General features: G+C 36.4%; 1 protein-coding gene across 4 annotated transcripts in view; it reads right to left on the bottom strand.

Moving 5' to 3' along the window:
* Positions 1-20965, bottom strand: part of LOC106870408 (cytohesin-1) — a 149344-nt gene that overhangs the window by 72687 nt on the left and 55692 nt on the right. For 3 of the 4 annotated variants that reach the window (XM_089340310.1, XM_089340313.1, XM_089340309.1), the window contains exon 2: positions 9914-9987. In XM_089340310.1, the coding sequence (XP_089196436.1) occupies positions 9914-9987 (74 nt within the window). Of the gene's footprint in view, positions 1-9913; positions 9989-20965 lie in introns of all 4 variants that reach the window. The other variant, XM_089340311.1, reaches the window with a different exon arrangement.

Here is a 20965-nt window from a genome sequence, read left to right as displayed (position 1 = left end):
TGGAGGGGGGGGGTTATTTAAACAAACTAATTCATACCGCTGAAATAGTCGTCGTCGTCGTAGTAGTAGTAAAGTGCTGGCAGTGTAGAAGACCTAATTAGAAGTTACCTCATTAACAGGAAATTACTTACTAATTGCATCACCACTATCATCATCGTTAGTAACAGGTAACCTGTTCCTTTCATGGACAGGTGGAAGGTGATAAAGATGGAAGGAGGGGGTACAAGGAAAAGTTAAGCACCAAGTGATACAACTGGAAGATTTCAATGAAAAACAAGAACAATTGGAACCTGGGTATAGTCATTGCTGATTAGAGTCAGGTTTAAAAAGTCAGTTTAATCCTATTGATGGCAATCCACCTGAGACCACTGATTCCAACTTGCAAAACCTTCCCATTTTTAACCTTTTTGTTACCATATTTCTGTTGAAACACTGCCTTTTGTTACAACTAATTTCGAAAACAATGAAGAATTTAGTAAAATAACTGTCATTGTTAAGTTGGTATTTGGAATATAAATTTTAAAATTTGGCACAAGGCCTGCAATTTTGAGGGAAGGGTAAGTTGATTACATTGACCCCAGAAGGATTAAAGGCAAAGTTGACTTCAGCAGAATTTGAACTCAAAACAAAGATAAACAAAATTCTTATTTCTTTATTGCCCACAAGGGGCTAAACATAGAGGGGACAAACAAGGACAGACAAAGGGATTAAGTCGATTACATCGATCCCAGTGTGTAACTGGTACTTAATTTATCAACCCTGAAAGGATGAAAGGCAAAGTCGACCTCGGCGGGATTTGAACTCAGAATGTAACGGCAGACGAAATACCGCTAAGCATTTCGCCCGGCGTGCTAACTATTCTGCCAGCTTGTTGCGTTTGGAACATAAATTGACACGGAATTTTGGTGGAAGGTTTTAATTTAGATCACTTTTCAATCAGGAAGTTTCTATCATAGAAGGTATGGTCACAGGTGGGTTGATATCAAAAAGACATTTCAACTGGCCATATCTGGCCCAAATATTCTACTTGTTTTATCTTCTAACCGTCCAGATCTGGCCCCTCATGTCTAACCTACAATGTCATTTTAAAAAATAAACCATCTCAACACTGAAATCTCAAAGCTACAAGATAATGCATGATTAAATGAAAACAACGTGAATACATAATAAGCATTACACTTGACAGAATAATATGAATGTTAAAGGGTTAGAGCAGTGGTCCTTAACTGGGATTTATAAGACCCCTGGGGTGCATATAAAATTTTGTTGTTAAAATTTATGCGCAGTAAATTGATTATATTTTTGCATGACATAAAATATTGTAACAAATTTTTTAGAGATTGAGATGCCTTCAACCGGATCTGTTTGCTGTTGTCCAATGAGTGGAAAAGAACAATATGCTTCTATATGAAGATAAGTTTAATTTGTTCCACTTTGGAAAAGAGGACACTCTGAAACTACCAGGCTTTAAAAAATAAGTTGAGGCTGCTACACTCACAAAGGAATGACTCATTTGCTAACCTCCTACATCCAAATCTCCATCAGATGACTGGTTGGTCTCACCCCTCCATTCAACATTTCCACCAGTTCAGACCTCATTTTAGAAATGTCATAAATAAACGAAATAAAAAGATAAAGGAGGAGGAGGAGGTGGCGAGGAGGGAAGGGTGGAGTGGATATATTTGAGGAATATATTAAGCTCTGGGAAGAACTCTTCTATTCTACAGGGGAGACAGGTAGGCAGGTAGGTAGGTAGAATTAGAGACAGAGAAAAGGGACAAAAGGCAGGTAGGCAGTGAGAAGGGTGAGGGGGGAGAGAGAGGAGGGGGAAGAGGGAAAGAGAAAGAGTGAAAAAGAGAAAATAAAGGTGGTGGTGCCTAAAACAGCTGAGATAACATTAAAGGTGGATGAAAACTGAATATTTACCCCTCCGTACACACACACACACACACACACACACACACACAACAGAAGGTAAAAGAAAGGGTAGAAAAAGATGAACACACCAACATAAACTGAACTCTACTATAAGCTACTTAATACCCTCCTAGTCTATAAACCCTCAAATATAAACACCCTACTTTATATACACCCTCTATCCTAGTTTATTATATACCCTTGCATAAATACAGGAAATCTTAATTATTCAAACACAACATTCAAGTAAATGTAATATAAAGAAAATTGTAATTAAATGTATGGGAAAGTGTAATTACATTTACTATGAAAATACAAACATAATAAATATATTAAACTAAGAAATAAAACTGACCTTTTTTTAATGATATAATTATGTATTTAATGAATGAAATATAATACTATGTAATTAATCAAAAATGTATTTCTTAGGCAAAAAATAATTCAAACTTCATCCAGAAGGCAGCAATTAAGGATTGCAAAGGCTACATGTGAACTTTAGGCTCTATCTAGGTCTCCCACTTCTGTCTAACACTATCCCCTCTCTTTCCCTGTATGTGTGTGTGTGTGTGTGTGTGTGTATGCATGTACACACACACACACACACACACATTGCTTTACTTGTAAATAGATTAGGGTTGTTGACAGGAAGGGCACCAGGCCATAGAAGATCAGCCTGAATAACTTCTGTCTAACCTTCGCAAGCATGGACAATTGCATGGTAAGATGATGACTGTGATAAAGAGAGAGAGAGAGAGAGAAAAATGGGAAGTCTAACCAGTGGTACAATAACAATGACCACCAGTCTTCTAAGCCGGGACACACACACACACACAAATACACAATATGTCCAGTGTATTCCTGTCTGAGAAACTGGCAGCATGTCAGGGCAACTTCAAACTCTATACAGAACTCGAGAGAATTAAATGACAATACAACCCCCCCCCTTCATTAGTTACTGTCAATATAAATTCTTCCTATCAACAGACCAACCGATGTTTGTTTTCGTTTTGTTTTTGCTTTAATTTTCTTATTATAACAATCGACTTATTATTTAAAGAGAAGATGATGATGATGAGAAGGTTTCCCCTTCACTGCAATCGCCCACACATCGGTTTATATTCAACAGGACAGTGGATGATGAAAGAGAGTCAGCGATCAAGCCCCCCCCCCCCCAAGTCTGGGGATAGATAATACTTTCTTTCAAGTTTTAGCACAAGGCCTGAAATTCTGAGGGGGCAGGATGGAAGTCAATTACATCAAGAAGTACATGACCGGTATTTATTTTATTGACTCTGAAAGGACGAAAGGCTAAGTTAACCTCGACAGCATTTGAACTCGGAACGTAAAGCCAGATGAAATACTACTAAACATTTTGTCTGGCATGCTAACAGTTCTGCAGGCTTGGCGTCTTTCTAGGGAAAAATTATAAAAATAACAGTACCAGTCAACAAGGGAGGCCACACGTGATAATCCGACATGCTAGAAATAGCAGCTATATCTCCATCAAATCGCATATTAGAATCTTTAAAAAAGGAAGATCATTAGATAATCTAAGACAGGGGCTTTCAAACTTTTTGACTTGCGGACCCCTTTATATTTCAGGCTTTACCTTAGGGACCCCCTTATAAACGCTTATGAAATTTATACATAAATATTTGCTTAAAAAACATATATTTTTACATTTATTTATTTAACAGTATTTAACAAAATAGGTTTATTGTCAATTAAAAAGATTTCGATTAAAAAACATATATAAAATCAAATTGCCCATAAAAAGTATTTGCTGTCCACAGACCCCCCCCCCCTGTGGTCCGCGGACCACAGTTTGAAAACCCCTGATCTAAGAGACACATGCATGAAGAAAAAACAGCATCTTTCTCAGCTGAAATACTTTTTGATTGTGGTTACTAGGTCAAACTGACCTAGGGCTAAACAACAGTAAAGAACCTGTTAGATTATACAGTCCATGATATATTGGATTTGATTAAAAGACTAGGCAGTTATGTTTGGTACACTTCTTAGTCATAAATATGATAGATTAGAGCTGATCTAGAATTAAATCACAATAACAACAGTAAAAGGAGACATTAGCTAATGTAGTCTTTAGATCAGTGGTGCTCAACCAGGGTCCATATAAAATTTTGGGGGGTTTGCACAACAAAATAGTAAACTGGGGATCCACAATATTTTTTGAATGGTCCTTTAGATGTATGTGTTGGTATATTTTGCAAGAAACAGCCAGGTTTCTGTCTCTAACATTTTACATAATTCCACCTATACAAGTTAATGTGTGATCCTCGAAGCTTGCCCCGACCCGAAGAACACTAGGAATAGCAGCTGCTTCTCCCAAACCTAGACCGTCGTTTCGCACGTCCTCTCTTGACAACAGCCCCGTTCAAAAAAGGGCACGAAATCCCGATCAAAGCTCCCTCTGCCCTTCTTCCTCTTCCGGTCAGCTCCCCAGTCGCTGACGTCATACCACAGTATCTAAAAAACTAGTTTTTAACTATCAAACGGCTACAGAATAAAACAAAATAGTAATTAAAGGGGGTTCGTAGATGAAAAATGGTTGAGAACCCCCTGTCTTAAATAATGACAGGTCACAGAATGGATTTGATTTACAGGACCACGACTATTTGAAAGAGATGTCAAAAACATGACCACCTACCTACTATATATTTACAACAGGTACCAATTAAAAAAAATTTTTTTTTTTTGAGTGAGGGTGGCCTAGAGGTTAGGGTGGCCTAGAGGTTAGGGTGGCCTAGAGGTTAGGGTGTTGCACTCATGGTTGCCAGATCAGGTCTGGGTGGTGCGTTGTGTTCTTGAGCAAAACACTCCATCTTGTTCTGGAATCGCTTCGATATCAGTCGGACATGTAGCAGAACAATCACTATATAAACGAATTATCTGTGCAGGATGCTCAGCAGAAAAATTGCACAAGTGTTTTTACTCGAACTGAAGAGACTACTACTATTAGTAGTTAAATGAATTCTATTCGCCTTGATAACGAACGATGTAACGACGCTGGTGCCTACTAAAGAGGAGCTCAGTACGTAATTTGAGGTCAGAAACAGGAGAACAGAGGTCATGTAATAGCTATTTCTTTAATTGAAACTTAATTGTCAACAACAGTTTATACATGTAGTTGTGTCTACATAGAAAGACAAGTACTCTGGATATGCCAGCAATATACTCCAAACTTTTTTTTTTTTTTTTTTTTTGTTCTGGCTAGCTGCAAATTTATCCGTTTGTGTGACTAATAAACTATTAATTAGTAGTGAAAACCCATCTGAACAATTTTTAAACTAATGAGGAAATGCAATGTCTAAATGAGGAAACAATTTCAGAAAGGGTCAAAATTTTACTGGGTCAACTTTTATTTTTATTTTTATTTTTCATTTATTTGCATTTCTTTTTTTTATTTTTTATTTTTATTATTATTTTATATAGGTTTATGTTGTCCACTTAACTGTAAGATGAGTAACTCCTTGATGGATTAGCATCCCATTCAGAGGAAATGTAGGCCTGCCCAGCTAGCCTCTGGGTTGGCATCATTTGAAAACTACAACACAAGGAAGTGCAGAGTGGCTGAGTGTATAACAGTGGTTCGCACCATTTTTGTTTATGGATCCGTTTAATTCCTATTTCACTTTCCTGGACCGCCATAAGCCATTCAATATATATACATAAAAAAAAAAAATCCACTCTTTTACTTGTTCCAGTCATTTGACTGCGACCATGCTGGAGCACCACCTTAAAGGGTTTTAAGTTGAAGAAATCAACCTCAGGACTTATTGTAGTACTTATTCTATCGGTCATTTTTGCCAGACTGCTAAGTTACAGGGATGTAAACACACCAGAATCAGTTGCCAAGTGATGGCGAGGGAGACAAACACAGATACACAAAGATACACACACACATAAATATATACATATACAATGGGCTTCTTTCAGTTTCCATCTATCAAATTCACTCACAAGGCTTTGGTCGACCTGAGGTTAGAGTAGAAGACACTTGCCCAAGGTGTCAGACAGTGGGACTGAACCTGGAACCATGTAGTTGGAAAGTGAGCTTCTTATTTCTTTACTGCCCACAAGGGGCTACACACAGAGGGGACAAACAAGGACATACAAACGGATTAAGTCGATTATATCGACCCTAGTGTATAACGGGTACTTATTTAATCGACCCCGAAAGGATGAAAGGCAAAGTCGACCTCGGCGGAATTTGAACTCAGAACATAACGGCTGATGAAATACCGCTAAGCATTTTGCCCAGTGTGCTAACGATTCTGCCAGCTTCTTACCACACAGTCATGCCTGCACCTATTATTAGGAATTGTATAAAATAATTTAAAACATTTTGTGCATTGAAGAAGTATAACCAATTCATTACAGATAAATTTTAACAACAAAAATCTTATCTCCCCCCACAAGGATCATATGGCTTGTAGTTGAGAACCACTGGTGTATAACAGCATCCAACAGCTGATAATAGAAGGTGGTGGAATCTGCTAACATTCAATTGTGAAGATGTTGTTTAGTCCCAGATCAGCTCAGACAGAACAAACTCAGGGCCAAAAGGTGTTCCAACCACAACTATGCCTTCTTTTAATCAGGGCCATAATGTGTTCTACTCATATTAAAATGGTAGAGTGTGATCTAAGGGTGACTTCTCCTCCACTGCATGATAGTGACCTTATTTTCTTGCCAAGTTTAAAAGTACCACCTAGTGTCTGGGTTCTTTCAGCAGGGTTCACATCGCATGCATTCAGACCCGATCTTTGATCTGAAGACTTTCCTCCCTTCCCAACATCAGTCTCGGAAATCCTGAAAAGCATAAAAAAACGCTACCCTTCCTCCTATAAAAAAGGACACTTTGAATAATGTAGTCCTAGATGCACAATGTCTGAATAATAGACAAAGGCAGCCATAGCTGAAATACCTTTGATCACAGTTCTACTGGATTGGGGCTCACCAACAAGGAAGCTAAATAACGAAGAAGGACACAGACAATATAGCCAGAATCATTATGAATAGAAGACATGATAGTCATGGCTTGAACACCTTTGAGCACAGGCCTATGGTTAAACAACAGCAACATTCCAACGACCTTAATAATTTTTATGTATGTTTTAATAACATACATAACTAAATTATTAATTATAGTTTAATGTAATTACTACAGATAGAAAAATAAGCTACATTTTTTTATTCCTATCCTTAGTTAATTATTTATCCAAACAATAAAGCAATAACAAACTTCTAATGAACTATAAACAAACTAACCAAATTAACTATTCATACTATGCCACAATGACTTTTTTCCAACTCAAAATGAAGGAAGGGTGTCTACTGAAGTGAGAGCAAATAATAATAAATTTTCCTACTATAGGGACAAGGCCTGAAATTTTGAGTGGGCAGGGGCCTAGTTAATTACGTCGATCCTAGTGCTCAACTAGTGCTTATTTTATTGAGACCTAAAGGATGAAAGGTAATAGGCAGCATTTGAACATCATCATCATCGTTTAACATCAATTTTCCATGCTGGCATGGGTGGGATGGTTTGACAGGATTGGCAAGCCAGTAGGCTGCACCAAGCTCCAATTTGATCTGGCAAGGTTTCTACAACGGGATGCCCTTCCTAACGCCAACCACTCTGAGAGTGTAGTGGGTGCTTTTTACATGCCACTGGCATAGGAGCCAGTCGGGGGGCACTGGCATTGACCACATTCAGATGGTGCTTTTTACGTACCACTGGCACGGGTGCCAGTCAGGCAGCACAAACACAAAGGCACACACGTTCACAAAATAGCTTCCAAATTCATTCACAAGGTATTAATCCACCAAGGGCTTTAGCAGAAGACACTTGCCCAAAGTGCTGCACGGTGGGGTTGAACCTGAAACCATGCGGTTGCAAAGCAAGCTTCTTGATCATACAGAATCTCACTGCTTTTGTAACATAGGAACAATATAATAGTCTTATATACAGAAAATTTAATTCTATTTCCTTGATGCATTAAATTAACAAAGGAGCCTATATGTGGTTATCTGACCTACTGATGTGTAATGAGGATGAAAAATTGGTGGCAGCTTTCCAGGCTATAGTCAATTTCATTGTTTAGTAACAGTCCAGAATACCATGGCATCATATGTGCAATTAATTTATACTGTAATTGCCCAGGCTATTTCCAGTTGGTTCCAGTTGTATATATGTATGTATGTGTGTGTGTGTGTGTGTGTGTACTAATTAATAGTAACCTTATATTCTTCTAGAAAAACTACTAATAATACAAACAATTACAGAGGTCAATTTCCACCCAAATCAACTGGGACGTTTTGGTACATGACTCCTATCTCTTCGGTTCTTGTGGAGCTGCTGTTTCATCTTCTACAATGCTAAACTTGATCAAACAGAAAGTAATGCAAAAATGGACATAACTTTATTGTGAGCTTGCTGCACAATGGCTGCAGCTACAATGCATCACAGAATATGGGAGATTTTGGATATATATTTTTTTGTTCCAATCTGGTGACAGGGGATGAAACAAGGACATATTTTTTTTTAATTTTTCAGAAATCAAGCTTCAATCTGGTGTCACACTTCTCCAAAGCCTATGAAGTTCAAGGGCAAAAAAAACAAAACAATGTTATGGTGACTGACTTGGTTTGGTGGGGGGCGGTGGGATAATAAGTGAGTCATCCTCCTTGATTTTCTAGAACATACTATGAACAAGAAGCAGTCCACTGAAACACTTAAAAGCTTAGAGAAGCTATAAAAGAGGAAGAGACCAAACAAGAATCTGAAGTGTTTTTACAGTTGGATAAATTACTTATCAGGAAGCAACAACTCAACCATGAAGTGTGACTCACTTGTCACATATTTGATGTGATGAGATGTTAATGCAACAGCTGTTTTTTTTTTTAAAGCTCCAGATCACTTTTGATCAAGTAGAACTATAATTAAAGATGTTCAAGCCTTTAATAACCCTTTAGCATTCAGATTTCTTTGTCAAATGTATTGCTTATTTATTCACATTGTTTTGAATTAATCTTGCCTTATCTCATAGTTTTAAGATTCCAATGGTATGTTTGTGCATTTTGAAAACGACATTGTAGGGTAGGTGTGAGAGGTTGGATCTGGTCAGTTTGAACATAAAACATAAAATAGATTGACATTCATGTCAACACCAACCTCTCTCTCTCTCTCTCTCTCTCTCTCTCTCTTTTTTATTCTCAGACATAATGTATCTTGGTATATATTAACCAATATGGTCTGGATGAGATCTAAGGGAGATTTCATTGCTATCTTAGAATGTCAAGTGATCACACAAGAGACTTCTTTATTAGATCACACATGATGAGAGACTGTATACTTGTTCATGCTGACATGTTTTTCCATGGGTCAGACGTTACTGAGGTACTGTTTACAGCTAAATGCTCATCCAGTCACTAATCCTCACCTGTTTTTCAAACAAGGTATGTTTCATTTCACATGGCTTTGAAGGCACAAAGCAAGTTTGTTGAGAGAAGTGACATTATCACTCAAAGCCCACAACTTTTAGAGAAGAAAGTACAAATGTGAACACACAAACACACACATACACACACTCTCTCTCTCTCTCCCATTCAAAATCTACTCACAAGGCTTTGGTTGACCCAGCACCATAGAAGACACTTGCCTAAGATGCTACAAAGTGGAATTAAGTCGGAAACTTACACGGGTGAGAAATTCATGCATTAGAGGTACCAGCAATGTGAAATCACTCATACTGAGTGTGTAATGAAGCCTCACCAGAGGATTGCCTCTAACAATAATGATAGCCTTCACTTCTCTCCACACACATACACACACCATACAAACAACAGTTATCAGGTTGACTGAAAGAGAATGGTGAGAAAGACATAAAATGCAAAGGGGAGTGAGTGAGAAACAGAAAGAGTGTGCTTGTGAAAAGGAGAGAGAGAGAGTATGTTGTACTTCACCAACCTTGATGTCGAGTTCAAGCTGCTGCTTCCGTCCCCTTATTGTCATCAGGAGTTGCTGTTCATCCTCAGTCAAGTCTAGAAATTAAAAGAGGAAAAAGACACATAATAAGCAAAAGTTAAGACAGTTTGGGACAAATTCTTCACAGACAACAAACATCTGCCTATCTCTATTACACATATAATACAGGCGATGTAAGGTTAATTCCTGGAGAACACAAGGTTACATAGAACATAGAATAAATGGACACAAACGTTGATGGTTTGACCATACAAACAAAGCATAACAGAAGCTAGAATCTTCAGCCAACTTTTGATTTGAGATGTACAAACTTATGTTCTGTCACCAGAGTCCTATTCATCTGTTCCTTACCATTAATGTGTGTGTGTGTGTGTGTGCATTATCACCGACATGTTTACACACACACACACACACACAAGTACTTATACAAAATACTTTTCGTAGTTTAATTTCTCTACAAGGTTTATAGAGGGGGTGGGGGTAGAGGGCAAAGAGTACATGGCATTTTGTACTTTCGTCATCATTTCATTAAAACCATGCACACACACACACTCACTCACAAACACACGCACAGGCAGCAATGTGAAAGCAGATTGTGTTGAGATGTTAACAGTCAAAGATAATGGCATGAGTTAACGATCACACACACACACACACACACATACATGTACTCAAACACACACAGTGTCAGTTAAAAACTATTGAGTAATACAACACAACATTGTGAGTCATGCTGCAATAGCAATTAAGAGGATGTTCTGGCTGTTTAGCTTCAGGTCAGTTCTGATTAAACAGAAGTATATCAATAGTAAAATTATTCCATCTTTGACCACCACATCCTTGTTTTATATGTATCATCACCATTTAACATCCATTTTCCATGCTGGCATGAGCTGGACAGTTTGACATGAACTGGCAAGCTGTAGTGATGAACCAAGCCTCCAGCTGTCTGTTTTGGCCTGGTTTCTACAGCTGGCTGTTCTTCCTAATGTCATCAACTTTACAGAGTGTACTGGCTGCTTTTTACATGGCATCAGCACAGGTTCTTCCTACATGACAGCAGCACCAGTGGGGTTGCCAAGTAGCTTGTGAGACAAAAGACCTCTTAGTTGAGAGAAGGAGTAGAATCACTGGAAGTATAATGGAGGGACAGAGACAACTTACACATCATCATCATCGTTTAATGTCCGCTTTCCACGCTAGCATGGGTTGGACGATTTGACTGAGGACTGGTGAACTGGATGGCTGCACCAGGCTCCAATCTGATCTGGTAGAGTTTCTACAGCTGGATGCCCTTCCTAACGCCAAACACTCCGAGAGTGTAGTGGGTGCTTTTATGTGCCACCGGCACAAAGGCCAGTCAGGCGGTACTGGCAACGGCCATGCTCATATATATATATATATATATATATATATATATATATATATATAAGTCAGTAAATAGTGGGGTTGTGTTAACCGCAAGTGGAGAAATAATAGGAAAATGAAAAATAATAAGGCAGAATGCTAAACTGGAAGCATATTTTAATAAAGATTTCTAACCGGCTTTCATTGCGAAGCAAATTTTCAAGAAGAGGGAGAATGAAAATGTTTTTTACAAAGAAGTACAAAATGAAGAAAATAATATATAAAAAAATAACTATACCAATACATTATATTGTCTTTGAGCTTTTAAAGTTCAATGGTAATCCATGTATATAATGGTTGGAAAAATAAGGATGCAAGAGAATTGAGAGTTGTGTTAGGTTTAAAAAAAGGGCTAAAAGTTTGTGTTAAGCAGGAAGTGTGGTGTCAAAACAGGAAGTGTGTGTAAGGGGAGACAAATCTTTTTAGTTGGAGTTATGAACTCTTTTTTTCATAACTCCAACTAAAAACATTTGTCTCCCCTTACAGACACTTCCTGTTTTGACACCACACTTCCTTCTTAACACAAACTTTTAACCCTTTTGTTAAACCTGATACAACTTTCAATTCTCATGCATCCTTATTTTTCCAACCATTATATACATGAATTACCATTGAACTTCAAAAGCTCAAAGACAATATAATGTATTGGTATATTTATTTTTGTATATATTATTTTCTTCATTTTGTACTTCTTTGTAAAAAACATTTCCATTCTCCCTCTTCTTGAAAATTTGCTTCGCAATGAAAGCTGGTTAGAAATCTTTATTAAAATAAAGAGATAGTTGTCTTACTATATGAAAAGAGATAGTTGTCTTACTATATATATATATATATATATATATATAGTAAGACAACTATCTCTTTTCATTCGCTCTCTGTTTATTTCCTCATGTTCCTTTCTGCTGAAGAGTGTAGGCTCGAAACATCAGGAGGTAGGAGGCTGAATTTATTTATTTCACCAGTTGATATCCATAACTTATTTCAGTGTATAATAACTCATTTTACATGTCTGCATTAATGTATATGTTATGAATTGCATAGTACTAATGTACATCTTACAAATGAATGCAGATCAACAATTATATAGCTCATCAGATCAACAATATATATAAATGCATCATTTATTAAGGATGATGCCATAACCATTGTAATAGTTATTATTGCTGTAGTTAGCTGTTGCAGAAGTAGCAGTAATTGTATGTCGACTTTAGAGGACCAAGAATTCCATGCGAAATGCAGCAGGATTCGGAAAGACAGTGACAATGTTTGAATGTTTACACTATATACTACACTGACATGTATGCCAGAAAACATGGCAGAACCGCTCAGCTGTAACAATGATAGTAAATAGCTCTACTCTAACCACAAAATTAAGTTAGTCTCAACTGAAGATTTTTCTAAACCATTCTACAACAAAGAACAACAATCAATACATTTAATGGAATTGAAAGCTGAATATTAGAGTAAGAAGAAATGGGTGGTTAGAATGCTTTTTAAAAAAAATTCATGTGCATTTAAACATTTTTTATAAATATTGTTATTGTTATTTGAGGTTTTGTTTTTTTTTTGCCTTTTCCTTTTTGTAAACTATTTTCTTTTCTCTGCATTATTCTTTATTATTTGAAAATGCATTTTTTCCTCCCTTATGCTTTGATTATAAAAATCTGAATTTAGGTAAGTGATGGTGGTGGTTGTGCGCTGGTGATGGAGATACCGAAATTAGCTTAGGCTTCGCTAGGAGCTCTAACTAATACTGACATGAAATTAGATGAGAATTTATGAGATTCTACAAGCATATAAGGAAGAGATCTCTAAGAAAGTCTCCATTTGAAAGAATAAATTAAAATATTAAAGAAGCTAATTGGACATGAATAGTATTTAAAAGCAAAATAAATAAAACATGAATAAAAGCCAAAACAAACAAATGATGCAATTGAGAAAAGAAATTCTATTGGAGGAATAAATAGAAATCAATCGCATTAAGCATTGACAATTCTTCTCCCATTGAGTATCTTTTTCTTCTTGTTAGCCACTTTTGTATCAAAAGATGCAATTCAATGAAGCAATGAGAGAACAGCCAGGTAGTAGCTGTTCAATCACTAGAAATAGCAGCCAAATCTTCCAGAAATCACTCCCTACTGTCTTAAACCTTTAACTGCTAAATTAAATTTCATGGTTATTCCAGTAATGACTGAAAGAAATAAAAGATAAAGTACCCTATAAAGATATATATATATATATATATATATATATATATACCTATATACTCATATAATGATGCAACGACTATAAAGCTTGAAACACGTGTACCGCGGAATCCTTTGTGTTCTGTTTTAATTTTACGTTTTTAATTTATATATATATATATATATATATATATATTGACCACTAAATCCACAAATTTTTAAAATTCTCTCTCTGTTTATTTCCTCGTGTTCCTTTCTGTTGAAGAGCATAGACTTGAAACGTAAAAGACTTTCTCACCTTCCCAATCGTCAAACTTGCTTGTTGTTTATACACCTGTCTTCATCTTTTGTTTTTCAGTAAATTTCAATTATATATTAGTGACACACACACACACACAGAGAAAAATAAAAAGACTTGCAAGATATAGAGATAACGTTCTGAGATATTTTTCGAAAGACATGCAAAACAACTTTGCCAGAAGTTTCTAGTTCAAACCATCATACATCCACTTAATCAACTTCTGTAAATGGAGACAGCTTCTTACCAATGTAAAAGGAACCGTGACATATATAGAAAGTCATATCAGAAACTAAAAATAGATTCAGTAGGAAACTTGGAATCATTGACTGAAATGAGACTAGAAACAAGAAGAAATGACGAAGCTGTTGAGTTTGGAACAAATATCAAATGTCTGAAATATTGAAAATATTGAAGAAGAAGAATATAGAATAAAATAAGCTAATACTTTTATCATCATTATTATTATTATTGTAAAAGACTCATTCTACGTTCTTATTTTCCATATTTTTTTTTAACAATGTACTAAAAAATAAAAATAAAACAAGCAAACTTATTCAACAATGAATTAACTGTTTTCATTAATTATAACAGAAATAAGCTCCAAACTATTTTTTCTCTTTCATAATGCATTATTATTATGAAGCATATTTTAGTTGTTTTATGTTGTCATTTTTAATGAAATCTTATCTGCAGAACATAAACCCAATATCTGTCAGGAGACATCACATCACACCAGATGCTGAACAGTCATCAATAATCCCTGAATAACCGCATCAATGTTCACTGATTCATGGAGAAATATTGATTTCTATTCTCATGTTTGAGGATTGTGTAGTCGATTGCATTGACCCAAGAACTCAACTGGTGTTGAGATGAGCCAACAAGGAGACCTGTAGATGGGCATTCTGCTTGCTAAAAATTACAGCTAAATCTCCAGAACAGGATGATCATGGCTTCAATCAGAGCTGACCTTGGGTTAAATAACAACAGGTAAATATTTTATTATTCACAGAAAGATGAAAGGCAAAATCACCTGTGGTGGAATTGGACTCAGAATGAAAAGGGATAAAAGTAAATACCACAAGGCACTTTTCTTTAGTTATCTTTTAATTCTGTCACTGATCCATTCAAAGTGAATATTGTAAATGTTTGTAGAAGTGAAGTGGCTGAATGGATAAGGTAATTAGTACACAAGCTCTTAGGTTCAGAGTTCAAATCTCATACAGGAATTCTAAATATTTCTCAAGAAAAAACATTTTATTCTACTTTGCTCCAGTTTCACTCTTTTGATACAAACTTGCCTGAAACTGCTCTTGGTTCTAAGACGCAAATATCCTGTTTTAAAGTGTTTAAATAATCCCTCAAAATTTCATGTTAATTCAGGTTTCAAACACCAGCTTGTTTACCAACCACGTGGTTGAGGGTTCATTCCCACTGCATGGCACCTTGGGCAAGTGTCTTCTACTATAGCCTAGGGCCGACCAAAGCCTTGTGAGTGGATATGGTAGACGGAAACTGAAAGAAGCCTGTCGTATATATGTATATATATATATGTGTGTGTATGTGTTTGTATGTCTGTGTTTGTCCCCCCAACATCGCTTAACAACCGATGCTGGTGTGTTTACGTCCCCGTAACTTAGCGGTTCGGCAAAAAAGACCGATAGAATAAGTACTAGGCATCCAAAGAATAAGTCCTGGGGTCGATTTTCTCGACTAAAGGCGGTGCTCCAGCATGGCCACAGTCAAATGACTGAAACAAGTAAAAGAGTATTATTTTCAAAATCAATTGCAACAAAAGCTGGATATGGTAACAAAAAGAGTTAAGCTAACAATTGTTGTTGTTGTTTAACCCAAGGACAGTCCCGGCTTGAACAGACTTATGATCAAAAGCATACAAGCAATTGCAATATCTCATAAAATAGAGCTTTTAGTATTTCAATGTTTGTTTTCGTATGTAATTTGAGGAGATTTGCTCGCTATTTCCAACATGTTGTGGAACATTGTAAGACCAAGCTGGCTCCTTTGTTCTCTTGTTCAATCTAGTTATTAGCAATAGGTACCAGATTTCCTGGGAAAGGTCAGTCGGATTAGCCGCCATTTGACACATACATATGATCAGGAAAGGTCAAACACTGCCCTTATTTAACACACTAGAGCATGGGATACATATCCCTAGAGGGTTAAAGAAATTCTTTATCATTTTTCAGGCAGAGGTTGGTTGGTTGGTTGGTGATCTTTCAAATGTTGTACATTTAATATGGCAAACAAAAGGAAACAAACTAATTGCCATTATGTGTGTATGAGTAGCTTTATGCTGTGTGTGTGTATGTATATATATATATATATATATATATATATATATACAGGGTGCGGTGAATAAATTGTCGTCTAAATCACACAAAAATGAAAATAACACTGACATCTCATTTTAACAGATATACCAAAATTACATAAAAATATCCATAAAAAACTACTGCCAGATATTTTGTCTGACATTGACAATTCTGTCAATCCAAATGCGTCATTCATAATAATCACTTACATATCACATGCAGGACAGAACCATTTAGTTAACTGACAAAACTATCTCCACCACCACCACCACCACCATCACCAATCTATAAAAAAAACTGCATTTTACTATCCTTATCACTGTACGCCTATATTGCACTGTAGCACACTCCTCCTCCACCATCTATTATATTTATTTATACACATACACACACACAAGTATTGTCTTCCTCCGGCACTTTCCAAAGTGCCCAACAGCTGACAATGGAAGTCTGCACTCTCCGACAAACTTCCACTGTCTACTGATGTCAAGTCTAGCTACATTCAATGCTCAGTTGCCTTTTCAAGAAGCATCTCCTGATGGATACTTCCTATATATCCATACAGGCTACTTCAGAAACAGCCAATACCAATGTAGTAGTCTAATATCCAACAAGGAGTAATAATGGTAGCGTCAAGACATCTCTCATAGCAGACAAACACGAAGTCAACCCGAAAACTCATTATTATCCTACAGTTATCCATCCAACTTCTCTGCCTACTATTCTAGGGAAGTTCGTTGGAGTAGAGTCCTCAGGTATCTTCTCCTGGGGCTCCATCAGAATCAACGTTCATTAGATTTTTCCAGCTGGATTCCAAAGTATGACTAAAAATGGAAGGAGACATTAACTAACGTAGCATTAAATATACTATGTCTGAAGTAAAAGGCATGACAGACATAACTGGAACGTCTTAGAACATAAGATTTGCTGAACCAGGACTGACATGGAACTAGGCCTCTTAACTGCACAGCCATGTCTAGGACAGATAATTTAACTTTGTTTTATATGATGGCTACAATGCTGATGATGATTCAACTGCTCTATTTATTTGAGACTATACAGATGCGATATTAGCCAGTGTGTGTGTGTGTATGTATGCAAATGTACTGTGTGTGTGTGTGAGTCATATGTGAGTCACAATGCTGGTACTACAGATTCATACTTGAGATATAAGTGTCACAGAGACACTTCTGAGATTTAACCAAAGTGAAGTAGAGAGTTCAGTTAAAGTCAAGCTGTGTATATGTATAAATACATATACACATAGACAACCCAACACACGTCTTTTCCCTAAGTGACCACAGGCCTTAGGTGGTGGTGGTGGTTTGGTAGGTCAGATGCTATAGTCTTATCATCATCCCTCTCTTCCTTGCGTTTTTTTCAGTATAAAATGATGTCATTGATGGTTAGTTTAACTGTCTTCTTCCTTCTCTTTGATGTTTAGAAGAGATTCGAAGTAGAAAGAAAAATCAGTAGATCACTGATGTAGATAGTTTCAGATATTTAGTCATGTCTATGTTCTGAGTTCAAATCTCATGGAGATCAACCTTACCTTTCATCTGACCTCTCTCTGTCTGTCTGTCACACCCTAACTCTTCATCATCTGGTACAAGATCACCTCCTCCAATGCCACACACCCACTTTTCAAAGGATCTTTGTATTGCAAGTTACTTGGTGACCCTGCTGGTGCTGGTGCCACGTAAAAAGCACCCAGTCCACATTGTTAAGTGTTTGGCATTTGGAAGGGCATCCAACAGTAAAAAAAAAAAGAAGAGAAAAAACTATGCCAAAAATGACCTCGCCTGTGCTGGTGCCACGTAAAAAGCACTCAGCCCACTCTGCAGAGTGATGGTGTTAGGAAGGGGACCCAGCTGTAAAAACCATGCCAAAACAGACAGCGAAGCATGGTGCAGTCTGGGACTAACTTTTCAAAGTTCATTAATGTTTCAACATCTAAATCTTATTTTTTGATGGACTGAGTGTTAATGTTCCCCTACCCACTATTTTTAGAGTAGATTTATACAAATAGGCATAGGAGTGGCTGTGTGGTAAGTAGCTTGCTTACGAACCACATGGTTCCTGGTTCAGTCCCACTGTGTGGCACCTTGGGCAAGTGTCTTCTACTAAAGCCTCGGGCTGACCAAAGCCTTGTGAGTGGATTTGGTAGACAGAAACTGAAAGAAGCCTGTCATATATATGTATGTGTGTATGTGTTTGTGTGTCTGTGTTTACGTCCCCGTAACTTAGCAGTTCAGCGAAAGAGACTGATAGAATAAGTACTAGGCTTACAAAGAGTAAGTCCTGGGGTCGATTTGCTCGACTAAAGACGGGTGTTCCAGCATGGCCGCTGTCAAATGACTGAAACAAGTAAAAGAGTAAAATAAATCTAGGTATGTATAGTCATCTACAAAGCTGATTGAATAAAACTTTGCTTCAGTTTATATAATACGCAATCCCATTTCTGCGACATTATATATTAAATTGGACTCTGCTTTTAATATCAAGTTTCCCTACCATCAGCAAATGTTCTGTGATTCCTAATATTTCTTTAAAATAGAAAAAAGTTAAATACACATACATGCACGTGTGTGTGTAAACAAATAAACTACGCACTTCCAACGAAAGATGTATTTAGCACTTAAGTTTTTGCACCGGAAAACAAAAAACAACTTATGTACAAAATACAACTGAATCACATGAGACTTGGCTGTAGATGCACTGAAGCTTTTAAGGTTTTCATTTCTGAACATCAGGAAAACAATCAGAATTAGCCTGACATTTTGAAATAAGAAACTTTTTTAAAGTAGCATATCGTGAAATCCAGTTGTGAAATATTTCACACATTTATGATGGTAAACTGGCCAATCAACAAGTACATCTAAACACGATCATCTTAGTTTTACACCCCACTTCTCCATTGCAGGCTTAGATTGGTCAGAATTTTCTGAGTCAATATCTCATGATCGGATGCCTTTCCTGTCATTAACCCCTTTTGGTCACCACATATGCCACTTAGTAAACAAATATATCAGCACGAGACAAAACTGGTATCCTCGAACAAACTGACACTGTACAAAAGTCCGTCCTGTCAATCAAGCAGAAGCGAATAAACTAGATCTGAATCTATCCCAAAGGTCCTCAGTTGGGGTCCATATAAGTCTTGTTGGGGTGGGGTTCCTTATAAGGTTTAATTTGTTAAAATTTATGCACAAGAAGCTGGTTATACTTCTAAAATCTACAAAATATTTTAATTTCTTTTATACAATTCCTAGTAATATTTAATTATAAAAATAGGATTTTTTAAAAACATTGAATAGTTATGAGAGTCAAAGAAAGAAACAAACAGGTCCATAACTAAAAAAAATGGTTGAAAACCACTGATCTATCTGAACAAGATATACAAGAGACAGTCAAGTTATAAAAGCATAAAAATATGGCACAACATCATGGATATTCCAATCACCACTATTTGGTGGTTGGTTAACCTAGCAGAGTGAATCAATCAACAAACATTGCTAAAGTAACATTTACTGCTGAAAACTCAATTATTCATCAAAATATACCCAAGCTGAATTGTAAGCTATATGTAGTTTAGCTGGTCAAGGACAGTTCTAGGCATTAATATACGCACCAAACAAATATGAATATTCCCAGGACATGTATGAATGTCGGTGATTGGTTAGACTTTTCACAGGAATACATTTCATATCTGAATTATATCTATTTTTGTTGTCTGTTTGGAGCTTTTTTTTTTTTTTTTTTTTGTATCTTTGATCTTGTTTCAGTCATTAGATTGTGTGGCCATGCTGGGACAGCACCTTGAAGAATTTTTGCTGAAATTGATCCCAGTACTTTTTTTTCTTTTAAGTCTGGTACCTATTTTATCAGTTTCTTTTGTTGAACTGCTAAATTATGGGGATGTAAATACACCAACACCAGTTGCAAGCAGTGGTGAGGGACATGATAGGCTTCCTTCTCACTCAATAATAATAATAATAATAATAATAATAATAATAATAATAAAATTTAAATATTTGTTTCACTTAATTATAGGGCTGGAAGGATTAGAGAATAAATATTTTGATAAGCTTAAACCTATAAAATTAAATCTTCTTAAGAATTATAACAAGGAAGTGATAGCTTTATATCAAACAGGCTAGATCTAATGGAACGAGTCTCAAATTACAATTAACGTTGTTGTAGTTTCACCAGGTGTATGCAATATTTCAACTATTTCAAGGAAATCTTCTAAAGATTTCTTATCAAAGCAACATATAGAAGAGACTCGAAGACGACCAGTAAACAAAGTAGCCTCTGCTGAAAATAGTAATGGCAGATGCAGCTTGGCACCAGTGACATCGCAACTCATTTCTACAGCTGAGTGAACTGGAGCAACATGAAACAAAGGGTCTTGCTGAAGTACACATTGTAGAGTTCAGTCTAAGAATCGAACTCACTACCTCGTGATTGTGAGCCCAATGCTCTAACCACAGAGCCATGCACCTTCGCAATAAGTAAATAACAGCAACTTTACTTCTATTTATTTGTTATTATAACAAATAAGTATATTTTACTATAATAAGTAAATAAATAGAAGAAAAGTTGCTGTCATCATTTGAGGAGATGGAATTAAGAAATATTGTTTATTTAGTCAGGAAAGCTGAGTAAGACAGCGTGTGTGACCAATACTCTACAACATTTGCAGTTAATTATAAGAAGAAACTGGGTGAATGTTGTTAAAAAATTACAACTGACTTCCAAAAGGTTATTTATCTTAAACTGGCCACATGTCAATTCCATGACCTTT

The sequence above is a fragment of the Octopus bimaculoides genome, chromosome 23, assembly GCF_046866305.1.
Source record: "Octopus bimaculoides isolate indiv1 chromosome 23, ASM4686630v1, whole genome shotgun sequence".
NCBI classification, from domain to species: Eukaryota; Metazoa; Mollusca; class Cephalopoda; order Octopoda; family Octopodidae; genus Octopus; species Octopus bimaculoides.
The sequence above is the reverse complement of the archived record's forward strand: the minus strand, read 5'-3'. Positions and strand labels throughout refer to the sequence as shown.